The 27,402-nt window shown below is 39.2% G+C and overlaps 1 protein-coding gene across 5 annotated transcripts in view; it reads right to left on the reverse strand.

Moving 5' to 3' along the window:
* The window catches only part of SLC30A6 (solute carrier family 30 member 6), a 62,326-nt gene that overhangs the window by 3,866 nt on the left and 31,058 nt on the right, over window positions 1–27,402 (reverse strand). For 3 of the 5 annotated variants that reach the window (XM_049870403.1, XM_049870404.1, XM_049870405.1), the window contains 5 exons: window positions 27,322–27,370; window positions 24,629–24,748; window positions 18,889–18,991; window positions 17,055–17,102; window positions 15,629–15,697 (listed from right to left, as the gene is read on the reverse strand). In XM_049870403.1, the coding sequence (XP_049726360.1) occupies window positions 15,629–15,697; window positions 17,055–17,102; window positions 18,889–18,991; window positions 24,629–24,748; window positions 27,322–27,370 (389 nt within the window). Of the gene's footprint in view, window positions 1–10,506; window positions 11,346–15,628; window positions 15,698–17,054; window positions 17,103–18,888; window positions 18,992–24,628; window positions 24,749–27,321; window positions 27,371–27,402 lie in introns of those variants that run through there. The other 2 variants (XM_049870407.1, XM_049870406.1) reach the window with 2 other exon arrangements.

A 27,402-nucleotide genomic window follows, 5' to 3' on the forward strand; every position in this document is an offset into this window, starting at 1 on the left:
TTTAAAACAAGAGAAAGCTTAATGTTTCAACATTTCTTAAAGACTACTTACTAGTGATTATCAAGATAAAGAGTTAATGAATAATTTTTGACTAAATAAAATGTGACTCTTTACAAAAACGAAAGATTTACTGGTTGCCTACTATGGGCTAAGCACTCTGAATAAATATAAAAATAAGAAAGAAGGGATTATAACATGGTATTATAACACAAGGGAGAATATAAATGAAGTATATAAAAAAATGTACTGGAAGGTCAGAAAAGGTAGGTATTAATTCCCATCGGGAAAGACTTTACAGGAAGATGGCATTTGATCTAGGGTTGATGGTTAAATGGAATTTCAAAATGAGAAGACAGGCATTCCAAACTGAGAGAACGATTAAAATGCATGGCATGTTTGGGCAAGAGTAAGTAAAAATACCAACATATAAGAAGTACAAATATTTCAGGAGGCAAAAGGAAGAGGGACAGAAGTAGAAGGAAAAAAGGAAGTAATGAAGGAAATAAGGTTAAACAGAGAGATTAACAGCTATTGTTGTTGTTAGGTGCCATCAAGTCGCTTCTGACTCATAGGGACCCTATGTACAACGAAACACTGCCCAGTACTAAAAAATCATGAGGAGAGCTTTGATTTTAACAGCAGCAATATAACGAAAGTAAAATAATCACATTTCAGAAAAAAAAGTATAGGCATGGATGATTGGTAGGAAATGAGTACAACTGTGCAGGGTAGAAACGAAGGCTAAGCAAGGGCAAGAATAACGGGGTCAGAGAGGGAGAGATGGATTCCTGATATTCCACAAACAGAAGTGGGAGGACTTTATGGCTACCTGGACGTAATGGATAAGAAATTTAGACTCATCAAAGATGATTTCAAAGTTTCCAGCCTAGGTTACTAGGAGGACAGGGAGCCCCAGACATTACAAAGGTGGTGAGAAGAATGTTTATTAACTTGAAAGGATGTTTACCACATAGTGTGTGCTTGAATTAAAAAAAAAAAAGTAGGTCCAGTAATGATCCTATTTTGGGTTAAATCACACACAGAGAGAAAAATATCAAGAATGGCACCACTTATCTCTAGATTGTAAAATTATTAAGGACTTCTTTTTGACTTAGCCATGAATTCTAATTTTTCTATTTGAATGATAATATTTAAATATTTTAATACAAATATTTGTATAATATTTGTATAGTATACAAATTTGTATATTTGTATAATAATATAATATTATCTAAATAAAATGTACAGTTGTAGTTTTTAGGTGCCCTTGAGTTAGTTCCAATTCATAGCAAACCGATGTACAAAACAACAAAACACTGCCCGGTCCTACACCATTCTCATGATTGTTGTTATGCTTCAGCCCGCTGTTGCATCCACTGTGTCAATTCATCTTGTTGAGGGTCTTCCTCTATTTCGCTTACCCTTTACTTTACCAAGCATGTCTACCTCCAGGGATTGGTCCTTCCTAATAACAAGTATTAAGTCTTATCATCCTCGCTTCTAAGGAACATTCTGGCTGTACTTCTTCCAAGGTGGATTTGCTCATTCTTTTGGCAGTCCATGGTATAGTCAATATTCTTTGCCAACACCATAATTCAAAGGACTTAATTCTTCGGTCTTCCGTATTCATTGCCCAGCCTTCATGTGCATATGAGGCGACTGAAAACACCATGACTTGGGTCAGGTACACCTTAGTCTTTAAAGTGACATGTTTGTTTTAAAGAGGTCTTTTGCAGCAGATTTGCCCAGTGCAATGCGTTGTTTGATTTCTTCACTGTTGCTTCCATGGGCATTGATTGTGGATCCAAGTAAAATGAAATCCCTGACAACTTCAATCTTTTCTCTGTTTATTATGATGCTGTTTATTGGTTCAGTTGTGGGAATTTTTGTTTTATGTTGAGGTATAATCCATGCTGAAGGCTTGCAGTCTTTGCTCTTCATCAGGAAGTATTTCAGGTCCTCTTCATTTTCAGCAAGCAAGGTTGTGTCATCTGCATAACACAGGTTGTTAATGAGTCTTCCTCCAATCCTGATGCCCCGTTCTTCTTCATACAGTCCAGCTTCTCGTATTATTTGCTCAGCATACAGATTGAATATGTGTGGTGGAAGGATACAACCTGACGCATACCTTTCCTGATTTTAACCATGCAGTATCCCCTTGTTCTGTTTGAACGACTGCCTCTTGATCTACGTACAGGTTTCCCATGAGCACAATTAAATGTTCCGGCATTCCCATTCTTCACAATGCTATCCATAATTAGTTACGATCCATCCAGTCAAGTGCCCTTGCAGAGTCAATACAACACAGGTAAACATCTTTCTGGTATTCTCTGCTTTCAACCATGATCCATCTGACATGAGCAATGATATCCCTCATTCCATGTCCTCCTCTGACTCCAGCTAGAACTTCTGGCAGTTCCCTGTCAATGTACTGCTGCAACTGCTTTTAAATGCTTTTCAGCAAAATTTTACTTCCATGTGATATTAATGATATTGTTCTATAATTTCCATATTCGGTTAGATCACCTTTCTCTGAAATAGGCAAAAATATGGATCTCTTACAGTTGGTTATCCAGGTAGCTGTCTTCCAAATTTCTTGGCACAGATGAGTAATTTCAGCACTGCATCTGTTTGTTGAAACATGTCAATTGTATTCCATCAATTCCTGGAAACTTCTTTTTCGCCAGTGCCTTCAGTGCAGTTTGGACTTCTATAACTACCATTGGTTCTTTATCACGTGCCACCTCCTGAAATGACTGAACATCAACCAATTCTTTTTGGTAGTGACTCTGTGTATTCCTCCCAACTTCTTTTGATGCTTCCTGCATCGTTCAGTATTTTGACCACATAATCTTGCAATATTGCAACTCGAGGCTTGGATTTTCTCTTCAGTTCTTTCAGCTTGAGAAAGGCCAACTGTGTTCTTCCCTTTTGGTTTTCTAACTCTAGGGCTTTGCACATTTCATTATAATACTTTACTTTGTTTTCTCAAGCCACCCTTTGAAATATTCTGTTCAGTTCTTTTATCATTTCTTCCATTCGCTTTAGCTACTCGACGTTCAAGAGCTAATTTGAGTCTCTTCTGACATCCATTTTGATCTTTTCTTTCTTTCCTGTCTTTTTAATGACCTCTTGCTTTCTTCATGCATGACGTCCTTGATGTCATTCCACAACTCATCTGGTCTTTGATCATTAGTGTTCAATGCCTCAAATCTGTTCTTGAGATGGTCTCTAAATTCAGTAGGGTATACTCAAGGTTGTACTTTGGCTCTCATGGACTTATTTAAATTTTCTTCAGCTTCAACTTGAACTTGCATATGAGCAATTGATGGGTCTGTTCCGCAGTCAGCCCCTGGCCTTATTCTGACTGATGATATTGAGCTTTTCCAACTTTCTTTTCCACAGATGTAGTTGATTTGATTCCTGTGTATCCCATCCAGCGAGGCCCATGGGTACAGTTGCCATTTATGTTGTTGAAAAAAATTATTTGTAATGAATAAGTCATTAGTTTACAAAATTCTGTTATGCAATCTCCAGCATTGTTTCTATCACCAAGGCCATATTTTCCAAATACTAATCCTTCTTCGTTTCCAACTTTCATATCCCAATCACCAGTAATTATCAATGCATCCTGATTGAATGTTCAATCAATTTCAGACTGCAGAAGTTGGTAAAAACTTTCAATTTCTTCATCTTTGGCCTTAGTGGTTGGTGAGTAAATTTGAATATTAATCCTATTAACTGGTCTTCCTTGTAGGCGTATGGATATTATCCTATCACTGAAAGCGCTGTACTTCAGGATAGATGTTGAAATGTTCTTTTGACGATGAATGGAACACCATTCCTCTTTATTTTACCGCTCCCAGCATAGTAGGCCATATGATTGTCTGATTCAAAATGGCCAATATCAGAGTGCTTTATCTTACTAACGTAGGATATCGATCTTTATGTGTTCAATTTCATTTCTGACGATTTCTAGTTTTCCTAGGTTCACACTTTGTACATTCCACGTTCTGATTATTAATGGATATGATGTTTTCAGCTGTTTGTCATTTTTAGTCATTCCACATCAGCAAATGAAAGTCCTGAAAGCTTGACTCCATCCATGTCATTAAGGTCCGCTCTACTTTAAGGAGGCAGGCTTCCCCATTCCTCTTTTGAGTGTCTTCCAACCTGAGGGGCTCATCGTCTGGCACTATATCTGACAATGTTCCGCTGCTACTCATAAGGTTTTTATTGGCTAATTCTTTTCAGAAGAAATATACAGCAGACATTCCATGTTGATTTCTAGATAAACTCAGATTTTCAAAAGTAAAAAAATTATAACAAAGTATAAACTGCACCTGTATTGGCCAAAAAGTTGTGTTAGTTACATTGTGCCTGAATCTATGATTTGGAAGCTAAATATTGAGCAGTAATAAGAGAGCTATTGTCAATTACGAGATAGAGAAAATTTCTATATTGCTTAAATCTGACTTCTAGTTTATTACTTTTAGGTAACACATGCCTTCTAGAAACCAAGTCATCTTTGATTTCTCCCTTTTGTCACAACTATCTCTTAAGTGTCACTATGCAAAATGATAAAAGATATTGTATCCCCTTTCAGTGTAATTTAGAAATCAAAGTAATTATAATATGTGGAAAGCATATCTGAATACTAGCTTGAACAGTTTCCTATGATTGTGGTGCATACATTAGTGTATGGCTTTTGTGACATCTATTTTTGGGACTTCAAAATATTGTTTCTAGATGGCCAAGTTCTGAGTAGCTGATTGTATTCTTCGTGTTTATAAGGCACCCAGCTTAATAAACACTTCCTTACTTATTAATATCATCAATACAATTAAAAGAATGGTTAGAAATGAACTCCGCTACTGGGGGAATGGAAATTGGTATAAGCAAGCATTCTGGAGGACAAGTTGGAATCTGCAGCAAAAGCCATGAAAAATGTGAATATCTTTTGACTCACAAAAACTACTTGTAAAATTTAATCCTTTTTTCTGTAAACCTAAAACTGCTATGAAAAAGAAAGTGTATTAAAGAATTAATCATAAGGAATAATCGCCGATATGTGCAAGGATCAGTCTATAAAAATGTTCATTTCCTGTTTATATAGGACAACTGAAAACAAACTAAATGTCCAGTAGGAGGCTGAATAAATAAATTATGATATATTCGTATAATGGAAAATTCTGCATCCACTAAAAATTATGTTGGGATTCTTGGAAGATAGCAGCAGAGGCAGTAGTTTTTGACCCACTCAAATATCCTCATAAAAACAGAAACTAGGACAGCAAAACCAAAAACCTATGGACAACAGCTACAAAAAACTGGGTAACATAACACCCCCAGGAACTTCCAAATACAAGTTTTAAGCCCGCAAAGTATCAGCATCTGTGCAAAAGGAAACAGGAGAAGGCAACAGGTATCTGCCTGACCTGAAAACCCAAAGCAGCTGACAGGTACTTAACGGAACTCTAGGACAGCTGACTTGAGAACAGCAGTTGAAAGTAGGAGGGGGTTTGTACATTTCAGTAGTGGGTAAGTACAATGGGTATGTAATAAGGTCTGAAGAGCTGGAGTAGTCTGAGTCCTATGAAATCTCAAAAGTAACTAGGCAAAGCACCCTTCCAGGACAAAGCCCCATTCGAAGAAGAAACAACTGGAGATAGAATTCAAATTGAGCAGCACAGTAGAGACAAAGTATACAGAAGGTTCAGATAAAAATGGGGGAGAGGAACAGAGCCTGGAGAAAGAAAAAACTTCCACTTCACAGAATCATCATCAGAAGGAGCTCTAGAGCCATAAATTTAGACATACTACCCTAAACCACTCATGTTTTAAAAGCCCAGGAAAAATAATTTTACTTAAAAATAAACAACAGAAAAAGACTGAAGTCAAATCCCACACAAACTTAAAAGAAAAAGAGAATATGGAACAGATAATAAAAGATCACCAGAAATATATACATACAAAACAGATGAAAACTGTAGCTACTATGTCAAAATACACCAAAGACATGAAATAAGACACATAGCAACCAATGTCACAACATAGTTATGTGTATTGTTTAATTAGAAACTAATTTGTTCTGTAAACCTTCATCTAAAGTACTATAAAAAAGAAATAAGAACCACATAAATCAGAATTAGAAAACCTCAGAAATGAGATGACAGAATATTAAAAGAGAATTAGAAATAAAAGAATAATTGTTTAGCCTTCAGAAATGACGACTAAACTAGAAGGAATACAAAAACAAATAAATATAACTAATAGACTTATAGAGAAATAAATGAGGAAAAGAAAAATTTCAAAAGTCAAAGAAAATGAAGAGATAATAAGGACTTGAGAGAAAATAGCAAATATGAAAGTAAAGCAAAGATCCAACATGCATGTAATTTCCCAAAGAAAACCAAAGCAAGAAAACAGAGTATTAGAAACTATAGGAGCCCTGGTGGTGCAGTGGTTAAAGTGCTCAGCTGCTAATTGAAAGGAGGGCATTTGACTCATCCAGCTGGTCCACAGGAGAAAGATGTGACAGTCTGTGTCGGTAAAGACTTACAGCCTTGAAAACTCTGGGGCAGTTCTACTCTGTCCTACAGGGTCGCTGTGAGTTGGAATCAACTCGACAGCAGTAGGTTTTTGGTATAACTAAAAAAAACCTTTCCTGAATGTTTTTTGAAAATAGTTTTTGAAACAACATATTGAAAGGACACACTTTGTACCTGAAATAATTGACCCAAAATGACCAATACAAAAATATATTCTGGTAAAATTCCTGGACTTTAAGAAAAAATCCTTTGGGTATCCAGGCAAAAAGATAAAGTCACATATAAAGGGGGAAAAAAAGAGACTGTCATCAGGCTTTATCACAGAAAAGCTTGATACCAGAGATAAATGGAGTAATATATTTAAGAAACTCAAGGAAACAAAATGTATGCTAAGGATTTTATATCCAGCCAAACTGATTATCATGTATAATGACCATAAACTGATTTCAACAATCAAGGATTCAAGAAATACTGTTCCTGAGTCCTTCCTAAAGAAATCTTCTAGGGAATGAGCTTTAGACATCCAAAATGACTGCGGACACCCTGACATAAAGATTCAGGGAAGGTGGAGGTGTGTGGTGAAATGCAGACTTTTGCCTTGGTTCCAGAGAGTTTGCTACATTTCCTGCATAAACTGTAAACAACTTGGCTTGATACTTCTTGTATGGCCCTCTAATACTTTTTTGGTCTGCCCTATGATTGGTATGCAGGGATTGGTCAATGTACTATGCAAGTGAAATGTCTGTAGCCTACTGTCTTAGACAGGGTTCTCTAGAGAAGCAAAACCAGTTAAGCATATAAATATATGTACAGAGAGGTTTATATCAAAGAAACGGCTCAGACGGTTATAGAGGTTGGAACATGCCAAGTCTGTGGGTCAAGAGAGAGGCTCCTCCTGATTCACGTAGCCACAGGGGCTAGCAAATCCAAGATCACCAGGTCAGAGAGCAGGGCTCTTGCTCACAGGCTCCGAAGATGCACGAATCCCAAGATCAGCAGGCAAGACCACAGGTAAGCTGCTAGCTCAAGTCCCAAGGAACAGAGATTAGATGAATGCAGCCAGCTGTAGGAGCCAGCTGCAGGATCCAGGGCAAGCAAAAGCCCACAAGCCTTGCCAGAATGTCCACTTATATTCAACGCAGGCAATATGCCCGAGGAAACTCTCTTTCAACTGACCGGCTATTTGCAGCTGGTCCCCTCATGGAGGTGATCACATTACATCAGATCTCATCATGAAAGTGATCACAACAGCATACAACTGCCAAACTACATCATAACTGCCCAACCACTGAGAATCATGGTCCAGCCAAGTTGACACACAGCCTTAACCATCACAGTCCACCCTTGTCAACTTGACACCTGTACACATCTCCTTAAACCATACATAATTTTTTAATACAATTATAAAGTCATACTTGTACCTAACATGATACAACACACATACAATGGAAAATGCACTAGCCCTGTTTACATCTTGTCTTAGTCATCTAGTGCTGCTATAACAGAAATAGCACAAATGGATGGCTTTAACAAAGAGAAATTTATTCTCTCACAGTCTAGTAGGTTACAAGTCCAAATTCAGGGAGTCAGCTCCAGAGGAAGACTTTCTCTGTCAGCATTGAAGGAAGGTCCTTGTCATCCATCTTCCTTTGGTCTGGGAGCATTTCAGCACAGGAACCTCAGGTCCAAAGGACGTGCTCTGCTCCTGGTGCTGTTTTCTTGGTGGTATGAGGTCCCCAACTCTCTGCTTGCTTCCCTTTCATCTCTTGTAAGATAGAAGGTGGTGCAGGCCACAAGCCAGGGGAACTTCTTTTACATTAGATCAGGGATGTGACCTGAGCAATAGTGTTACATCCCACCCTAATCCTCTTTAATCACTGGCAGAGATTATAACATATAGGAAAATCACAAAATGGAGGACAACCACACATGTCCTAACCAAGTTGACACATATTTTGGGGGGACACAATTCAACCCATCACACATTTTGTATTTTCTAAGTGAAGAAAACAAAAATATTTGATGCACACATACAAAGCAGAAATACTCATAACAATTACAGTCCTATTTTCTACAACTGGTCATGTGGTCGTAACTGGTATTTAGAACTACCTTCTTCCACCACCCATTCTGTATTCCCTGTGCCCTCATCAAGTACCTTACCTGGTCGTGGTTATTTGCCTGGTGGGGTGATCCAAACCTTCATTCCTGAAGGGTCTTGGCCATTAGTAATCATGCTGGAATTGGGTTGCTGTAGTTTTCCACTGACTTTAATCACAGGGCATAGCAGTTCTAAGAGACACCCTAAAAGGATCTCCTGCATGCCAGGCATACCCTTCTTTACCTCTCTTACATAACATCAGTCTGCTTTCCCCTTGGTAATCAGTCACACCAGCCAGTATGGTAACTCCCTTCTCTGCCTGTTGATCCAGAGACATAAGGAGACCAAAGTGGCCAGGTGGCATTCTTAGCTTCCAGTTCAATGGAATGGGTGATATGTTTCCAGGTGGGAGCATTCCTCCCTTTGGAATAAAGACTAGACCCAGAGAGAACAAGGTTGCAGGACAGGGAGCAAAAATTTGTGAGTAGGTCACTAGGGGTAATAGTAGTGCCACCCCATTTCGACCCCTTGAGCACTGGGCCCATGAATCCTTGCCATGGGACAAACAGCAGCATATAACAGACTCTGTTCAGGGCATATACAGCCTCCTGGAGAACAATGCCCCAACCTTGCAAGGTATTGCCACCTAGCTGGCACCGTAATTGTGTCTTTAGGAGGCTATTCCATCATTCTATCAAGGCAGCTGCTTCAGGATGGGGAACATGGTAAGACCAGTGAATTCCATAAGCATGGGCCCACTGCTTCACTTCATTTGCTGTGAAGCGAGTCCCTTGCTACAAGGCAATGCTGTGTGGGATACCATGATGGTGGGTGGATAAGGCCTTGTGTAAGTCCACGGATGGTAGTTTTGTAAGAAACAGGGAAGGCAAATCCATATCCAGAGTGTCTGTTCCAGTTAGAACAAAACACTGCCCTTGCCATGATGGAACAGGTCCAATGTAATCAACTTGCCACCAGACTGCTGGCTGATCACCTCGAGGATTAGCACCTTATTGGGGACTCAGTCTCTACTGCTGGCAGATTCGGCACTCAGCAGTGGCTGTAGCCAAGCTGGCCTTGATGAGTGGAAGACCATGTCACTGAGACCATGCATAACCACCATTCCTGCCACCATGGCCACTTTGTTCATGAGCCCATTGAGCAATGATTGGAGAAGCTAGGGAAAGGCAATGACTGGTTTTCACAAAACGTGGCATCCTATCCACCTGATTGTTAAAATCCTCCACTGCTGAGGTCACGTTTGGTGAACATTCACATGAGATACAAAGCTCTTCACTTCCTTGGCAATTCAGAGAGGTCTATCCACATACCTCTTCCCCATACCTCCTTGACTCCAATTTTCTAATCATGTTCCTTCCAAGTCCCTTACCATCCAGGCAAAACAACGGCCACAGCCCATTTATCAGTATACAATTGAACATCTGGTCATTTCTCCTTCCAAGCAAAGTGAACAACCAGGTACACTATTTGAAATTCTGCCCATTATGAGGATTTCACTTCACCACTGTTGTTCAGGGAGGTCCCAGAAAGGGGCTATAGTGTTGCCACTGTCCACTTTCCAATTATGCCTGCATATTGTGCAAAATCATCTGTAAACTCGGTACGAGTTTTCTCTTCCTCAGTCAACTTATCATAAGAACTTCCCATGAGGCCACAGGTGCAGACTGGGAGATGTAAGGTAACATGACAGAAGTGGAGACCATGGGGGCATTTGGGCCATTTTCATGCAACTTACTTGTGCCTTCAGGTCCTGCTCAGGCCCAATCTTGTATATACAGCTTCCACATGATGATGGAGTACTGCTGTGCATGTCCAACTTTTATGAATCTGCAGGTCAGACAACATCCACTTCATGATGGGAAGCTCAGGCGACATGGTGACTTGGTGGCCCATGATTAAGTGTTCAGTCTCTACTAAGCCCCAGTTACAAGCCAAAAGCTGTTTTTCAAAAGGAGAGTAGTTATCTGCAGAGGATGCCAGGGCTTTGCTCCAAAATCCTAAGAGTCTGTGCTGTGATTCACCAATAGGGGCCTTCCAAAGATTCCAAACAGCATCTCTATCTGCCACTGACACTTCAAGCACGTTGATTCAGCCAGATCATATGGCCCAAGGGGCAGAGCAGCTAGCACAGCAGCCTGAACCTGTTGCAGAGCCTTCTCTTGTCCTGGACCCCACTCAAAACTAGCAGCTTTTCAAGTCACTTGATAAATAGGCCAGAATACCACATCCAAATGAGGAATATGTTGCCTTCAAAGTCCAAAGAGGCCCACAAGGCATTGGGCCTCCTTTTTAGTTCTGGGAGGAGCCAAATGTAATAACTTATCCTTCACTTTAGAAGGAATATCTTGACATGCCCCACATCACTGCACTCCTAGAAATGTCACTGAGGTGGGAGACGCCTGAAATTTTGTGGGATTAATTTCCCACCCTATAGCATGCAAATGTTTTACCAGTAAGTCCAGAGTCACTGGTACTTCTTCCTTACTAGGTCCAATCAGCACAATGTCATCAGTGTAATAGACCAGTGTGACATCTTTTGAAAGGGAAAAGCAATTGAGTTCCCTGCAGACTAAATTATGACATAGGGCTGGAGAGTTGATGTGGCCCTGAGGCAGGTAAGTGAAGGTGTATTGCTGGCCTCGCCAGCTGACAGCAAACTGTTTCTGGTGGTCCTTCAAAACAAGTATGAAGAAAAAGGCATTAGCCAGCTCAACAGCTGCATACCAGATTCCCAGAGATGTAGTAATTTGCTCAAACAATGAGACTACCTCTGGAACAGCGCTGCAATTGGAGTCACCACCTGGTTAAGTTTTCAATAATCCACTGTCATTCTCCAAGATCCATCTGTTTTTTGCACAGGTCAAATAAGCAAGTTGAATGGGGATGTGGTGGTAATCACCACCCCTGCATCTTTCAAGTCCTTAACGGTGGCAGTAATCTCCGTAATCCCTCCAGGAATGCGGTATTGCTGTTGGTTTACTATTTTCCTAGGTAGGGGCAGTTATAATGTTTCCATGTGGGTTTTCCTACCATAATAGCCCTTACTCCATTTGTCAGGGATCCAAGGTGGGGGTTCTGCCAGTTGCTGAGTATATCTATTCCAATTATGCATTCCTGAACTGGGGAAATCAAACTACAGGATGGGTACAGAGACCCACTGGACCTACTGGGAGAGAACATAACCTAAGACTCCATTAATAACCTGACCTCCTAATGCCCCCACTCTGACTGGTGGGCCACAGTGACATTTTGGAATTAGTGTCAGTTCTGAGCCATATCCAGTAATCCCTGAAAAGCCTGGTTATTTCCTTTCCCCAGTGAACAGTCACAAATATAAAAGGCCGTACATCCCTTTGGGTAAGGCTGGGAGAAAGATTAACAGTATAAGTTTTTCGCAGTGCAGCGGAGTCTTTCCTCAAGGGGACTTAGCCTCCCCTTCATTCAAGGTGTTGTGGGTCTTTAAACTCGCTCAAGTCTGTGAATTGACTGAGGGGCCATGACTCTCTATTCTGGTGATTCAAGTTAGACTTCTGTTTACTTGACCTAGAATTCTTCTGCTTGTACAGATCAAGTAAACATTTAGTAAATTTCCTATCTATTTCACTCATAGGGATGCTATTACTATGTAGCCAATGCCATAAATCTGTATGAGTCAGACTATTCTGATTACTGCTTTGACTTCACTATCACAGTAACCATGCCCACCTTGTCTTTGTCAACTGAGTTCCACTGCTTGGCCCCTACAACCACGAGGTCCAATGAGCCCCATCGTTGTTAGATGTCTTAATTTAGTTAGGGCAGTTTCCACTGTCAAGTCTGACTTACATAAAATAGCTATCACAGAAGTCTTCAAGGATGCTGGGGCTCCCTTCACATATTTGTTCCTCACAGTTGTGTTAAAAGGTGTGTCCTCTGTGCATTCCATGTGTGGGTCTGTGGGTCTAACCTGATAAATCCGCTCTAGCATGACAATTTCCCCAAGCCTTTCTAAAGCATACCAAGGCAGGTTTGGTACTCCAACTTGATTTACTCTAGGCCACGGTGTAATCCATGTTTCAGTGACCCAACAAAATAAACTATTAGATCCTTTCCTAACCTCTCAAGCTGAAACACTGAATAAGGTATCTGTGCTTAACGGGTCCATATCAATAAACTCAGACTGATCCATCTTTATGTTCCTTGCACCATTATCCCATACCCTTAATAGCCATTCCCACATATATTCCCCAGGTTTCTGTTTGTAAATATTAGAAAAGTCAAGTAGTTCTTTTGGAGTGTGGCATACTTCCTCCTAGGACACACTTTGTACTTCACCTTTTGGGGCTCTCTGGGACTTAAGTCTAGTTTTTTTTTTTATAGGTCTAGAGGCCAAGATGGGTGGTGGGCAAGTGTTTTGAGAACACTCAGCACTGTCTTGTAAAGCATCTGCCTCGGGTGATGCCCCAGGCAATGACTCATACAAATGCTCTTCAGCTGTGTTAATTTCATTAGAAGGAGGTGAAGGGGCTAATGGTTTCACTGAGGAGGGTGGTTTAGCAAACATGGAATAATTTCTTCAGATGGGAGTGAGAGGGCTGGTTCTGTTTGCAGGAATGATTCAATGGAATTAAGGGTTCAGCGTCTCCAGCTTCCTGATTATCTGCCCATCCCAAGTTTCAGGATCCCACTGTTTCCCAATCAATGCCCTCACTTTAACTTCAGACACCTCCCGAGGTTGGCAATTGAGTTGGCGTTGTAATTCAGCCACTCTTATGATAAGACCCTAGGTCTGGTTTTCAGCAATATCAATTCTGTCACTACAACAAATAAGGCTTCTCTCAAGACACAAGTGGAGGTCCCATGTGGCACTTGAACTTTGACTCTGAAGCCCTTGAGCTCATCTCTTTCTTTCACCAGTTTGTTTAGTGAAAGTAGGACCAACCAACCAGCTTCCTTATACTTCTCATTATGACAAAGCTGTAGAAAGACATCACACATGCAATCACCCAGGCCTCATCTTTCACCAATACCTATCAGTGGTGATATTTTGCATATTTGTTTCGCTGCCTCGTGCCATGGATTTGCGGTGCCCTCTTTACTACTGGAAGCAAAGCCATCCACATTTTTAAGACTAACCAAACTTGAGAACCAATTTAGAAAACTCATCCTTATAATTTTGTTTCTCTAGAACCTCTCTCGGTACCAAATATCTTAGGCTTGGTTCTCTAGAGAAACAAAAGCATATAAACATATATACAGAGAGATTTATATCAAGGAAATGGCTCAGGTGGTTGTAGAGGCTGGAACATCCCAAATCTGTGTTGTCAGGATAGAGGTTTCTCCTGATTCAGGTGGCCGCAGGGGCTGGCAAACCCAAGATCAGCAGGTCAGAGAGCAGGGCTCTTGCTCACAGGCTCCGAAGATTCACAAATCCCAAGATCAGCAAGCAAGATCACAGGTAAACTGCAAGCTCAAGTCCCAAGAAACAGAGGTCAGATGAACAGGAGCCAGCTGCAGGATCCAGAGTAAGGAAAAACCCACAAGGCTTACCAGAATGTCCACTTATATAAAATGCAGGCCACATGCTCAAGGAAACTCCCTTTCAACTGTCTGGCTACTTGCAGCAGATCCCATCATGGAGGCAATCGCATTACATCAAATCTCATCATGGAAGTGATCACAACACCATACAACTGCCAAACTTTATCGTAACTGCCAAAACACTGAAAATCATGGTCCAGCCAAGTTGACACACAGCCTTAACCATCATACCTACTATGCAAATGAGGTCTGGGGCCTACTGAGAGGGGATCAGTCAGTTCATGGTCCTGGTGGGAGGGCCATGCCTTGAATTGACAAGGAGTTGTAGATAAAAGCAGCCAACCCCACAGAGATTTCAGAGACAGAAAGAAGCAGGAAGAGAAGCAACAGGAAGAATAAGAAGGAAGAAAGAAGAGAGAAGAAGCAATGAACATCTTAAAAGACCTGTAGCACAGGTCAAGGCCTGTAACACTGAAGACACTGAGAGGCCCAGACGGGGCCCAGTAGCAGAGCGGGTAGCAACAAGCCCAGAGGGGCTCAGCAGCAGAGCCAGTGGCAACAGGCCCAGAAGTGGCTTATAGCAGAGTTGGTGCCAACAGATGGTAGACCCAAGAGGAGCCTGTCCTGAGGGGGCTGAGAGGAGTCTGTACTCAGGGAGCCAAGAGGAGCCTGTACTCAGGGAGCCAAGAGGAGCCTGTCCTGGGGGGGCTGAGAGAAGTGTGTCCTCAGGGCAGAGAGGAGGCTAAGAGAAGGCCTGCATTGCCGAGAGGGAGTATGCATGGTAGAGAGAACGGCCTGCCTGCTTGTATGACTGAGACAGCTGCCCAGCACTTAAAAAGGGACACTTCTGCCTACATGCTTCCTGATCCTAAGTTGAAGCCTGTTGATCTTGAACCTAAGTTGTACCCTGCTCCTTAATAAACCACTTAACTGTAAATATCATCTGTGAGTTCTGTGTGGCCACTGCAGTGGATCACTGAATCCAGCAAAGAGTGCCATCGAAGAAACGGCTGGTGTCAGAACTGGTAAAAAAAGTTGGAGAGTGGAGGTATGCTTAACCTGCACCACATAGGAATCAGCTTTGGGCTGATTCCCTTTTGTGAATTTACACAGGTTCTAATGCTACTACTATTACTACTCCTGCCATTGCACAAGGTAAAACAGCCATTTTTCTACTAAGAGAGCATACCATGTGTCTCTTATTTAGGAATTACACTAACTATTGATTTGCTCAGGTTTAAGACTATTAACAGTAGTTTGAAAGAAAAACAATACCTCAATTTCAATTAGGTCACTGAATCCATCTATATTTTACACTCTATAAAACAGAAATGGGAATCAAAGGCTATATGAAAATTTCAAAGAAATACTTCTAGTTCAGAAAATCAAATACTATATTTTAAATTATAACTAAAGTAATATGTAGTGAACATACCAATGAGCCAAAACCTAGGGTCCAAAAATGCTCATTTCGGACTTCCAAAACTCCATCCAAGGTAGATACCTAATAAAAAAAAACATAGAAATAGGTTTTCAAGATTGCCTGTATTTTACATCCAACACAGCTCAGCCACATTATGGACTTGTTCTAAGCCTAGGAATGAATACATGGCCATATCCTGCAGAAGGACACTCACTAGCCAAGAGAAATCTCAGATCACTCAAGATATCATTCCTGCTTAGTCAATACTAACCCAAAGTCTTATTTTCCCAGATTCCTGCTTGACTTATTCTTCTAGAATTAGGTCCTGACTGCTCAGTCTTAAACTCCCCACTACCACCACCACACCTTGCTCAACAGCATATAGTTCTTTTAACTTTATATACAAAAACGAAACAAAACATTGCCATACAGTGGATTCCAACTCATAGCGACCCTAAAGGACAGAGCAGAACTTCCCCATAGGGCTTCCAAGGAGCAGCTGGTGGATTTGAACTGCTGACCTTTTGGTTAGCAGCTGAGCTCTTAACCACTGAGTCGCCAGGGCTCCACTTTATCAGTATGGCAGACATTTATATCTAGCACTTGTGGTATCACATTTGGGTTTTTTTGTTTGTTTTCTTGATCATTTCTTTCTCTGGATTCCCTTGTAACAAACCTCTGCACGACACAGGATGTTATTTGGATGTGGGGTAACAGGAAATTCCAACACAGTCAGATAAATAATGTAGCCCACTGGTATAGCAGGCACAGGAAACATACCCAGGGTCAGGCTTCACCAGCTGAGACAAGTAGCCAGCTATACTGGTAAAAAGTGGCCGTTGTTATACCAATAACCAATAGTTTAAAACAGTCTCAAATCCAAATAATTAAGTTAGTTTATTCTCTCATTAGTCAGGAGGTGGAAATTTATAACAACAGAAAGTCTACAGGTGGTAAAACAATCAACATGTCAAAGTGGGTTTTGACTTTGTTAAAATTCTAGGTTTGTATATAAAGACATAAAAATCACAGCACTTATACAGACGATAGGGTAGTCTTTAGACCAATACTCTGCACATTTATTTCAAGTGAATTTGCCTTCCAAACTGAGCAATTCCTCACAATTTTCTATTTTTGCCACTCAATGACAGCTCCTTCTGTGTTACTGGAGCCCCGCTGGCTCAGTGGTTAAGAACTCAGAGGCTAACCAAAGGCTGACAGCTCAAACCCATCAGCCACTCTTTGGAACCCTATGGGGCAGTTCTACTCTATTCTATAGAGTTACTATGAATCAGAATCCACTCAACAGCAACGGGTTTCGGCAACAGGTACTATGTTATTATAAAGAACACAAACTCCCCTAAAATACACTATTATTTACCCACTTTCAATTCCTTAATTACAAATTAAAATGATTTTATTTACCATTCTATCTTACCTCTCTGATAAGTTTATCCAGCTGACCAATAACATGAGGTGGTGTTGTCTACAAAAAAATAAAATAAAATAAATAACCTAGGGAAAAAAAAAATCTTTTTCAACAGAGGTCTTGAAACCAAAATAATTGGGTTTTACCAAAGTCACAGAATTGTGAGTGCAGAAACTGTTGAATTGGTATATGTTTTGCTGTGTATATTCTCAACAAAATAAATAAAATTTAGAAATAATAATAATTGGGTTTTATAAAAGCCTCTGCTTTCACACGTACCCTATCATGATTTAGGGAAGAGGGGTTTCAACTTGCTCCACTAGTGGGACTACCATCAGGAATCAGCCCATTCTCATTTTTTAATAAGCTGCTCCACAAATACATAAGGCTTAAAGACCCAACCAACCAACCAACCAACCAACCAAAAATCTCAAAGGAATTATCAAAAAAGTAACATTTTGTACAGGGCATAGCACTATACGGTAACCCTGGTGGTGTAGCAGTTAAATGCTATGGCTGCTAACCAAAAGTTCGGCAGTTCAAATCCGCCAGGTGCTCCTTGGAGACTCTACAGGGCAGTTCTACTCTGTCCTATAGGGTCGCTATGAGTCGGAATCGACTTGACAGCAGTGGGTTTGGTTTGGTTTTGGTTATAGCACTATACAACTATTATTGTTATTATTTCTGGAGCTGGTGCCACAACCCTTAAATTTTAGAAAAGGGATGAGGTTGAGACAGAAGGAAAGAAAACAGTGATTATATATCCAATCCTGGGAAGCTACTTTTCTACTCAGGTGTTTGTCTACATGTATTTCTACTATTTCAAAAAGTAATAGTTTGACTTAATGGTCTGACTGAGACTAGAGGAATCCTGGCAGTCATGGTCCCCAAACCTTCTGTTGGCCCAGGACAAGAACCATTCCCGAAGACAACCCATCAGACATGGAAGGGACTGGACAGTGGGTAGGAGAGAGATGCTGATGAAGAGTGAGCTATTTGTATCAGGTGGACGCTTGAGACTGTGCTGGCATCTCCTGTCTGGAGGGGGGATGGGAGGATAGAGAGAGTTGGAAGCTGGCAAAATTGTCACGAAAGGAGAGACTGGAAGGGCTGACTCATTAGGGGGAGAGCAAGTGGGAGTATGGAGTAAAGTGTATATAAACTTATATGTGACAGTCTGACTTCATTTGTAAACATTCACTTGAAGCTCAATAAAAGATAGAAAAAAAAGTAATAGTTCGTCATTTTTAATTTTAAGCTTGAAATTTAAAAGTCTCACTGATCCAATTAACAGAAAGTAAGAAAACAATCATAACCAGATTATACAATAGTGAAAGCAAATTTACTAGGGGAAAAATAAATAAGTAACATTAAACAAGTAAATTTTAAGTAAAGTCACTTGGAACATCATTAGATTATCAGATGCAAATAATTTCAATGTCATGATTTTGTCATACAGTACAAATACAGGAGGATTTGTGCCTATTTTATGGGCCAACAAAAATCCATCTGGTTCTTACTGTATAAATTTCAGAGATTATTTTTTAACTTCTATGCTAACAATATCCTCCAGGAGCTAAAAATTCCACCACCTAATATAAGAACGGAAACCCTGGTGGCATAGTGGTTAAGTGCTACAGCAGCTAACCAAAGGGTTGGCAGTTTGAATCCACCAGGCGCTCCTTGGAAACTCTATGGGGTAGTTCTACTCTGTCCTATAGGATTGCTATGAGTCGCCATCGACTTTACGGCACCTTTTTTAATAGAAAAACACAAAAAATTTTATAATTTGGTAGGAGAACATGGCAAATATTAAGCATGCACACTAAAAGAAGAACCTTACCTGAAGTAATACTTTCCCACTGTACACACTCATAGGATACATAGTGCCAAATGTCATCAGAGAAATGGCTATAGCAGAGGCAGTGTCCACAGCAAAGTAATTACTAAAAGGAAAAAACAATTCTAAATCTTAAATGAAAGCCTCACTGGAAATCTTACAATTCAATCTACTGAACATTAATTATCTAAAGCAACAGGCCTATTTTATCACAACTGGCCACTACAGTAAAGGAAGTATCTTAAAGATTTAAAAAAAAACAGTTTTCCCACCAAAGTTTAGACAAAAAATAACAATTGTGTTAACTAGTGTGAAGAGGGATGTTGAAGGAAAAAAATACTGTTAGCATCTCCCCACCGTGTATTTTTCAGTCAATCTCCTTGTAAACTAGGAAGATTTGAAATATATCCATTTGTTTCATTAAGACAAACAAATAAAAAACTTTAACTAGTAACTTCTGATGCAGAGAGACTAAAGGGACTTCATCAATGATTCTATCAATTTCCTGTAAACAATAACTCTCCAAAAATTACTATCAAAATTTTTCAAAATTTCCCATGAATTTTATAAGGTTCTCCAGGAATTTGTTACAGGAACACTGTGGCCAAAGTACACCACCTCATCAAGAGTTCAAACTAGGCTGAATTCTACTGACAGGACAGAATAAAAGGCCAATGACTACAAGCTGATAATGCACTCTTTTCACTTTTTCCCACATGCTGAAAACAGAAACATGAGTAAGCCATAATCCTTGTCCTTGAAATAGCATGAGATACACATGTAAAAACTATAATTAGTGAATTGGTATATGTTTTGCTGTGCATATTCTCAACAACAACAATAAAGTTATATTTAAAAAAAAAAAAAAAACCATAATGAAGCAGTCTGAGCACTGAAGTAGAAGTTTCTACAGGTTACCATGGAGGCACAATAAACGTTAGTGACAAACCTACTAAAAAAGAACTAGGGCAGGGATAATCCAAAAAGTTTAAATAAAAAGAGGAAGTGACATTTGGGCTGAGCATTTAAAGGTTAACCAGATAATGGGAGGAAGATATTGCAGACAGTGAAAACAGCATGTGCAAGGGCATGAAAAAATCTGATATAGCAAGAAAACTAGTTAGTTATAGATGGAGCAGAGGCTCCACTGGCAAGGTTGGTAGGGGTTTGACCACACAGGACTAACAAATTTAATTTTTTAAATTATGATTTGGGGATTTTAAAACAGGAAAATATTATGTACAGACTTGCAGTTACTGGGGGTTACAGACTTGCAATTCTGAATGATCACTTTAGCAAAATAGATAACTAGTGATATGTAACAATGAGAACTAGAAGACCAGAAGACTATTCTAATAGGCCAAGGAAATGATGATGAAGGCCTCAACAGGGACAAGAAGAAGAAGAATGGGAAAGAAGGGATAGACAAATACGAAAGAAAGTTTAAATAAGACTTGGCAACCAATTAGAGTTGGCCTGGGGAGAGATGAGCAGGGAGGAGGAAGGACAAGTAGATATTTAAGAATGGAAGTATTTAAGGTGGGAAATGCAAGAAAAAAGCAGATTCAGTGATAGGAGAAAATAGGTTAACTGTGGTAAAAATGAATAGAAGGCAAAAAGATGGGACTTTTTGGAATTTAACAGAGATCTGGACTGGAAATGTAGATTTGGGAATCACAAACAGGTAGCAAATGAAAACAAATAATTGTATGTGAACTCTCAGGAGAATATGCATGCAAAACAGAAAAAATAATTAAGGACAGACTCTAGTAAAAACTAATATTCAAAGGGTAGGTAGCAAAAGAATCATAAGTCGTAAAATATTAAGTTTAAAGCAGCTATAAAGTCAATCTCCTAAAAGGCTTTTTTAAAAAATTATTTCAAACATACTTCGTCTTCTCCTCTCTCTCAGCAATAGCAGATATGGCTTAGAACTCTGTCTTAATGTCATCTCTGCTCCACTCGGGTCAAAAGTAGGAAAGCTAGGTAGTTTTTCTAGGATGCATTATAGATTGTGGTGAGAAATACTTACTGAGTCCAACTCCCTTAATTTTTCAGATGAAGACACTTGTGGACAAGATTTGACCAAAGTTACTCACATCATCAGCAAAAACATTAAGCTTGATCATTATCCTTCCCCCATGCCCTTAAAAGACAGGCCCAGAAATTGTTAACACACTTAACAGCAATAAAAAATACTTACTTAAACACACTACCTACCTAAACTAACACAAACAGGTAGATCAACTAAATAGACCCATAACAAAAGAAGAGGTTGAAAAGGTAATCAAAAAACTCCCAACAAAAAAAAAAGCCCTGATCCAGACGGCTTCAGTGCAGAGTTCTACCAAACTTTCAGAGAAGAAATAACACCACTACTACTAAAGGTATTTCAGAGCATAAAAAAGGACGGAATACTACCAAACTCATTCTATGAGGCCACCATATCCCTGATACTAAAACCAGTTAAAGACACCACAAGAAAAGAAAATTATAGACCTATATCCCTCATGTCTGTAGACGCAAAAATCCTCAACAAAATTCTAGCCAATAGAATTCAAAAACATATCAAAAAAATAATTCACCATGACCAAGTGGGGTTCATACCAGGTATGCAGGGATGGTTCAACATAAGAAAAACAATTAATATAATCTACCACATAAATAAAACAAAAGACAAGAATCACAGGATTTTATCAATTGATGCAGAAAAGGCATTTGACAAAGTTCAACACCCATTCATGATAAAAACTCCCAGCAAAATAAGAATAGAAGGAAAATTCCTCAACATAATAAAGGGCATTTATACGAAGCCAACAGCCAACATCACCCTAAATGGAGAGAACCTGAAAGCATTCCCACTGAGATCAGGAACCAGACAAGGATGCCCTTTATCACCACTCTTATTCAACGTTGTGCTAGAAGTCCTAGCCAGAGCAATTAGGCTAGATGAAGAAATAAAGGGCATCCAGATTGGCAAGGAAGAAGTATCTCTATTTGCAGATGAGATGATCTTATACACAGAAAACCCTAAGGAATCCTCCAGAAAATTACTGAAACTAATAGAAGAGTTCAGCAGAGTATCGGGATACAAGATAAACCTACAAAAATCAGTTGGATTCCTCTACACCAACAAAAAGAACTTCGAAGAGTAAATCACCAAATCAGTGCCATTTACAGAAGCCCCCAAGAAGATAAAATACTTAGGAATAAATCTGACCAGAGATGTAAAAGACTTATACAAAGAAAACTACAATACACTTCTGCAAGAAACCAAGAGACTTACATAAGGTGAAGAACATACCTTGCTCATGGATAGGAAGACTTAACATTATAAAAACGTCTATTCTACCAAAAGCGATCTATACATTTAATGCAATTCTGATCCAAATCCCAACGACATTTTTTAATGAGATGGACAAACAAATCACCAATTTCATATGGAAGGGAAAGAGGTCCCGGATAAATAAGGCATTACTGAAAAAGAAGAACAAAGTGGGAGGCCTTACTTTACCTGATTTGAGAACCTATTATACCACCACAGTCATCAAAACAGCCTGGTACTAGCACAACAACAGATACATGGACCAATGGATCAAAACTGAGAATCCAGACATAAATCCATCTACATATGAACAGTGGATATTTGACAAAGGCCCCAAAACAGTTAAATGGGGAAAAGAGAGTCTTTTTAACAAATGGTGCTGGCATAACTGGATATCCATCTGCAAAAAAATGCAACAAGACCCATATCTCACTCCTTGCACAAAACGAGCTCAAAATGGATCAAAGACCTAAATATAAAATCTAAAATGATAAAGATCATGGAAGAAAAAACAGAGACAACGTTAGGAGCCCTAATACATGGCATAAACAGTATAGAGAACAGTATAAAGAACATAGAAGAAAAACTAGATAACTGGGAGCTCCTAAAAATCAAACACTTATGCTCATCCAAAGACTTCATCAAAAGAGTAAAAAGATTACCTACAGACTGGGAAAATTTTTTAGCTATGACATTTCTGATCAGCACCTGATCTCTAAAATCTACATGATACTGCAAAAACTCAACTGCAAAGAGACAAATAACCCAATTAAAAAATGGGCAAAAGATATGAATAGACACTTCACTAAAGAAGACATTCAGGTAGCTAACAGATATATGAGGAAATGTTCACGATCATTAGCCATTAGAGAAATGCAGATCAAAAGTACAATGAGATTTCATCTCACTCCAACAAGGCCGGCATTAATCCAAAAAACACAAAATCATAAATGTTGGAGAGGCTGTGGAGAGACTGGAACACTTAAACACTGCTGGTGGGAATGTAAAATGGTAAAACCACTTTGGAAATCGATTTGGTGCTTCTTTACTTAAAAAGGTAGAAATAGAACTACCATACGATCCAGCAATCCCACTCCTTGGAATATATCCTAGAGAAATAAGAGCATTTACACCAACAGATATATGCACACCCATGTTTACTGCAGCACTGTTTACAATAGCAAAAACATGGAAGCAACCAAGGTGCCCATCAACGGATGAATGGATAAATAAATTATGGTATATTTACACTATGAAATACTACGCATCGATAAAGAACAGTGAGGAATACGTGAAACATTTCATAACATGGAGGAACCTGGAAGGCATTATGCTGAGTGAAATTAGTCAGTTGCAAAAGGACAAATATTGTATATAAAAAAAAAAATTTTTTTTGTTGTTTTTATAAGACCACTATTATAAGAACTTGAGAAATAGTTTAAACTGAAAAGAAAACTCTTTTGTGGTTACGAGAGGGCGGAGGGAGGGAGGATGGGAAAGGGGTATTCACTAATTACACAGTAGATAAGAACTACTTTAGGTGAAGGGAAAGACAGCACACAGTACAGGGGAGTTCAGCAAAATTGGACTAAACCAAAAGCAAAGAAGTTTCCTGAATAAACTGAATGCTTCGAAGGCCAGTGTAGTAGGGGCACAGGTCTAGGGACCACGGTTTCGGGGACATCTAAGTCAATTGGCATAATAAAATCTAGTAACAAAACATTCTGCATCCCACTTTGAAGAGTGGCATCTGGGGTTTTAAACGCCAGCAAGCAGCCATCTAAGATGCATCAATTGGTCTCAACCTGCCTGGATCAAAGGAGAATGAAGAACACCAAGGACACAAGGTGATTACGAGCCCAAGAGACAGAAAGGACCACATGAACCAGCGACTACATCATCCTGAGACCAGAAGAACTAGATGGTGCCCAGCTACAACCAATGACTGCCCTGATAAGGAACACAACAGAGAACCCCTGAAGGAGCAGACCCCAAATTCTCATAAGACCAGGCTTAATGGTCTGACTGAGACTGGAAGGATATCTGTGGTCATGGCCCCCAGACCTTCTGTTGGCCCAGGACAGGAACCATTCCTGAAGCCAACTCTTCAGACATGGATTGGACTGGACAATGGGCTGGAGAGGGATGCTGGTGAGGAGTGAGCTTCTTGGATCAGGTGGACACTTGAGACTATGTGGGCATCTCCTGCCTGGAGGGGAGATGAGAGGGTGGAGGGGTTTAGAAGCTGGCGAAAAGGACACAAAAAGAGAGCATGGAGGGAGAGGCAGGCTATCTCATTACGGGGAAAGTAATTGGGAGTATGTAGCAAGGTGTATATGGGTTTTTGTGCGAGAGACTGACTTGATTTGTAAACTTTCACTTAAAGCACAATTAAAATTATTAAAAAAAAATACTTACTTAATCTCAATTAGCATATACGTAATACAAAGAGCAAATGCTCCAGCAAGATCAATCAAAATAAATGGATTCATTCGGGGAAGGAAGATGCTGCTAAGTCCTGGAATAATTCCACACACGCTATGAAAAAAAAAAAAAAGTATTCATTAGCAAAATTCATGCAATAACACTGAAAACTTTGTAAAAGATGACTTGTATTTTATTATTATATACCTTTTAAAGAAAGCAAGAAAGGATTTGGGAACAAAATTTTTTCACTGATAAAAATCTGCTTTTATCATCAATTGAAAAGAAAAGTTAAAGAAACTGATCTGTAAAAAAAAAGACAAAAAAGAATTTGATCTTTGAGAGTCATGTAGTAACCTCAGCAATAAACAACTGAAGTTCCCACAATAAATATATTTCTTCTGCATTCTTTTTTTCCCCTTAAAAAGATGAATTTTATTGCATCTTTAAAATATCGCCAATAGGTCTTAGAAATCATCTGTTCTCTTGTTTCCGTAGCTGGACAACTCTTAGATTTTATTCATCAGCCTGCTAAATACAGATACTACCCAAAAATTTTCTGGTATTCATGTTTTTAGTGGCCATGTGTGCTGAACTAAAACAGCTCAATTTGATACAAGTTTAATGTCATGCCCTTTAAAAATTAACTCATCCTTCTGGGCTTGAGATTCTGAACAAATAACACCTGGCCTCATCTGAATCCTATGAATGTATTTTCATCCAAGATATTTTGGAGATACCAATGAAATAGAATTGGGAGTCCAGAAATAAACCTTTACCAATAAAACATCTACAGTCAATTGACTTTTGACAAGGGTGCTAAGTTCATATAATGGGGAACAAATAGTCTCTTTAACAAATAGTGCTGGGACAACTGGATTTCCATATGCAAAGGAATGAAGCTGGACTCATATCTCACAACATACACAACAATTAACTCAAAATGGATCAAGGACCTAAATCTAAGGCCTAAAACCATGAAAGTCTTAAAAGAAAACATAGAGGTATATCTTCAGGACATAGTTTTTACAATGGATTCTCAGATATGACACAAAAGCACAAATAAGAAAAGACAAAAATAGATAAACTGGACTTCATCAAAATTAAAAACCTTCAACAAAAGACTTCACCAACAAAGTAAAGAGACAACCTACATATATCATAAAAGTTTAATATTCAAAATATATAAAGAACTCTTATAACTTAACAAAAAGACAAACACCCAATAAAAAAAGAGGGGCGACAGATTTGAACAGACATTTCACCAAAGATATACAAATCGCCAACAAGCACATTAAAAGATGTTAAGATCATCAGCCATTGGAGAGACGCAAATCAAAACCACCGTGAGATACCACTTCACTTCCACCAGCATGGCTAAGATAAAAAGCAAACAAACAAAAACAGAAAACAACAAATGTTGACAAGGATGTGGAGAAACCGGAACCCTCATTCATTGCTGGTGGGAATGCAAACCGGTACAGCTTCTGTGAAAAAGTTTGGTGGTTCCCCAAAAAGTTGAACATAGAAATGCCATATGACCCAACAATTCTAGGAATGGAATATTATTCAGTCATAAAGAGAAATGAAGTCCTGATACATGCTACAACATGGATGAACTTTGAAAACATTATGCTGAGTGAAGAAAGACAATCACAAAAGGACAAATATTGTATGACCCCACTTACATGAAATATCTAAAATAGGCAAATGTATAGAGCAAAGTTTATTAGTGGTTACCAGGAGGAGCGGTAAGGAGGGGGAAATGGAGAGTCGCTGTTTAGGAAACACTGAGTACCTATTTATGGTGATGAAAAACTTGGCATGGGATAGTGGTAATGATTGTACAACATAGTTGATGTAATTGGTGTCACTGAAATGTACGTGTAAAAAATGTTGAATTGGCAAATGTGTCATAGAGGCAGTCCCCGACTTACAACAAGGTTCCCTTCTGGCGGCTCCATCATACGTTGGTTCTGATGTAAGTCAGATGTAAACCAAAAAAAAAAACACCAAGCCTGTTGGCATAGAGTCAATTCCAACTCATAGTGACCCTATCTTATTTTTTAGTTTTCATTATTATTGCCTTTTATTATCAGTATTTTTATAAATCCAATCTTTATTTGCCTTTAGGGGTTGGCATGAGAATAACATTAGCAAATTACACACTGCAATACCGTATGTAGTACAGATTACTAATAATAAGATGTAAAAAAAAAAAAAAACGGACAGTCATAGGCGCAGTTCATGGTAATTCAAAAACATCATAAGTCATGGACTGCCTATACACACATATATTTTTTAAAACAATTAAAAAAAAAATTTCAGAGATCCACACTCCTGAATAACAACACTGATGAGGAAGTAAGCATGCACAGACCTCATCTTATAACAGAAGCCCCTTGAGAGTATTACATACATGACTATATATTGTGTGAAATGTAGCCAGTTCCTTTCTATTTCCCCACCGTTTGTCACCCTGAAGCCTCTTTTTTTTTCCCCAAGGAGAAAGAACTCTGCATTGATATCACTGAAGTCCCTCTGCTTACAATTACTGTAAGTCCCTTCTGGAATGTCAACAGTCTGGTTGCTGAGAATAGTCTGCATTCTCAAAATAGATGTGGCAAAGAGAGTTCTTGTACATTTCTTTTAAATTATGTAAATCATGAAACCCCATAACCTCTTACCTTCGACTGAGATCCGCAACATGCTCTTGAAGCCAACTCGTACTAGCAGCTTTAAAAAGAAAATACTTAAATTATTTATAT

Source organism: Elephas maximus, chromosome 26, assembly GCF_024166365.1.
Source record: "Elephas maximus indicus isolate mEleMax1 chromosome 26, mEleMax1 primary haplotype, whole genome shotgun sequence".
NCBI classification, from domain to species: Eukaryota; Metazoa; Chordata; class Mammalia; order Proboscidea; family Elephantidae; genus Elephas; species Elephas maximus.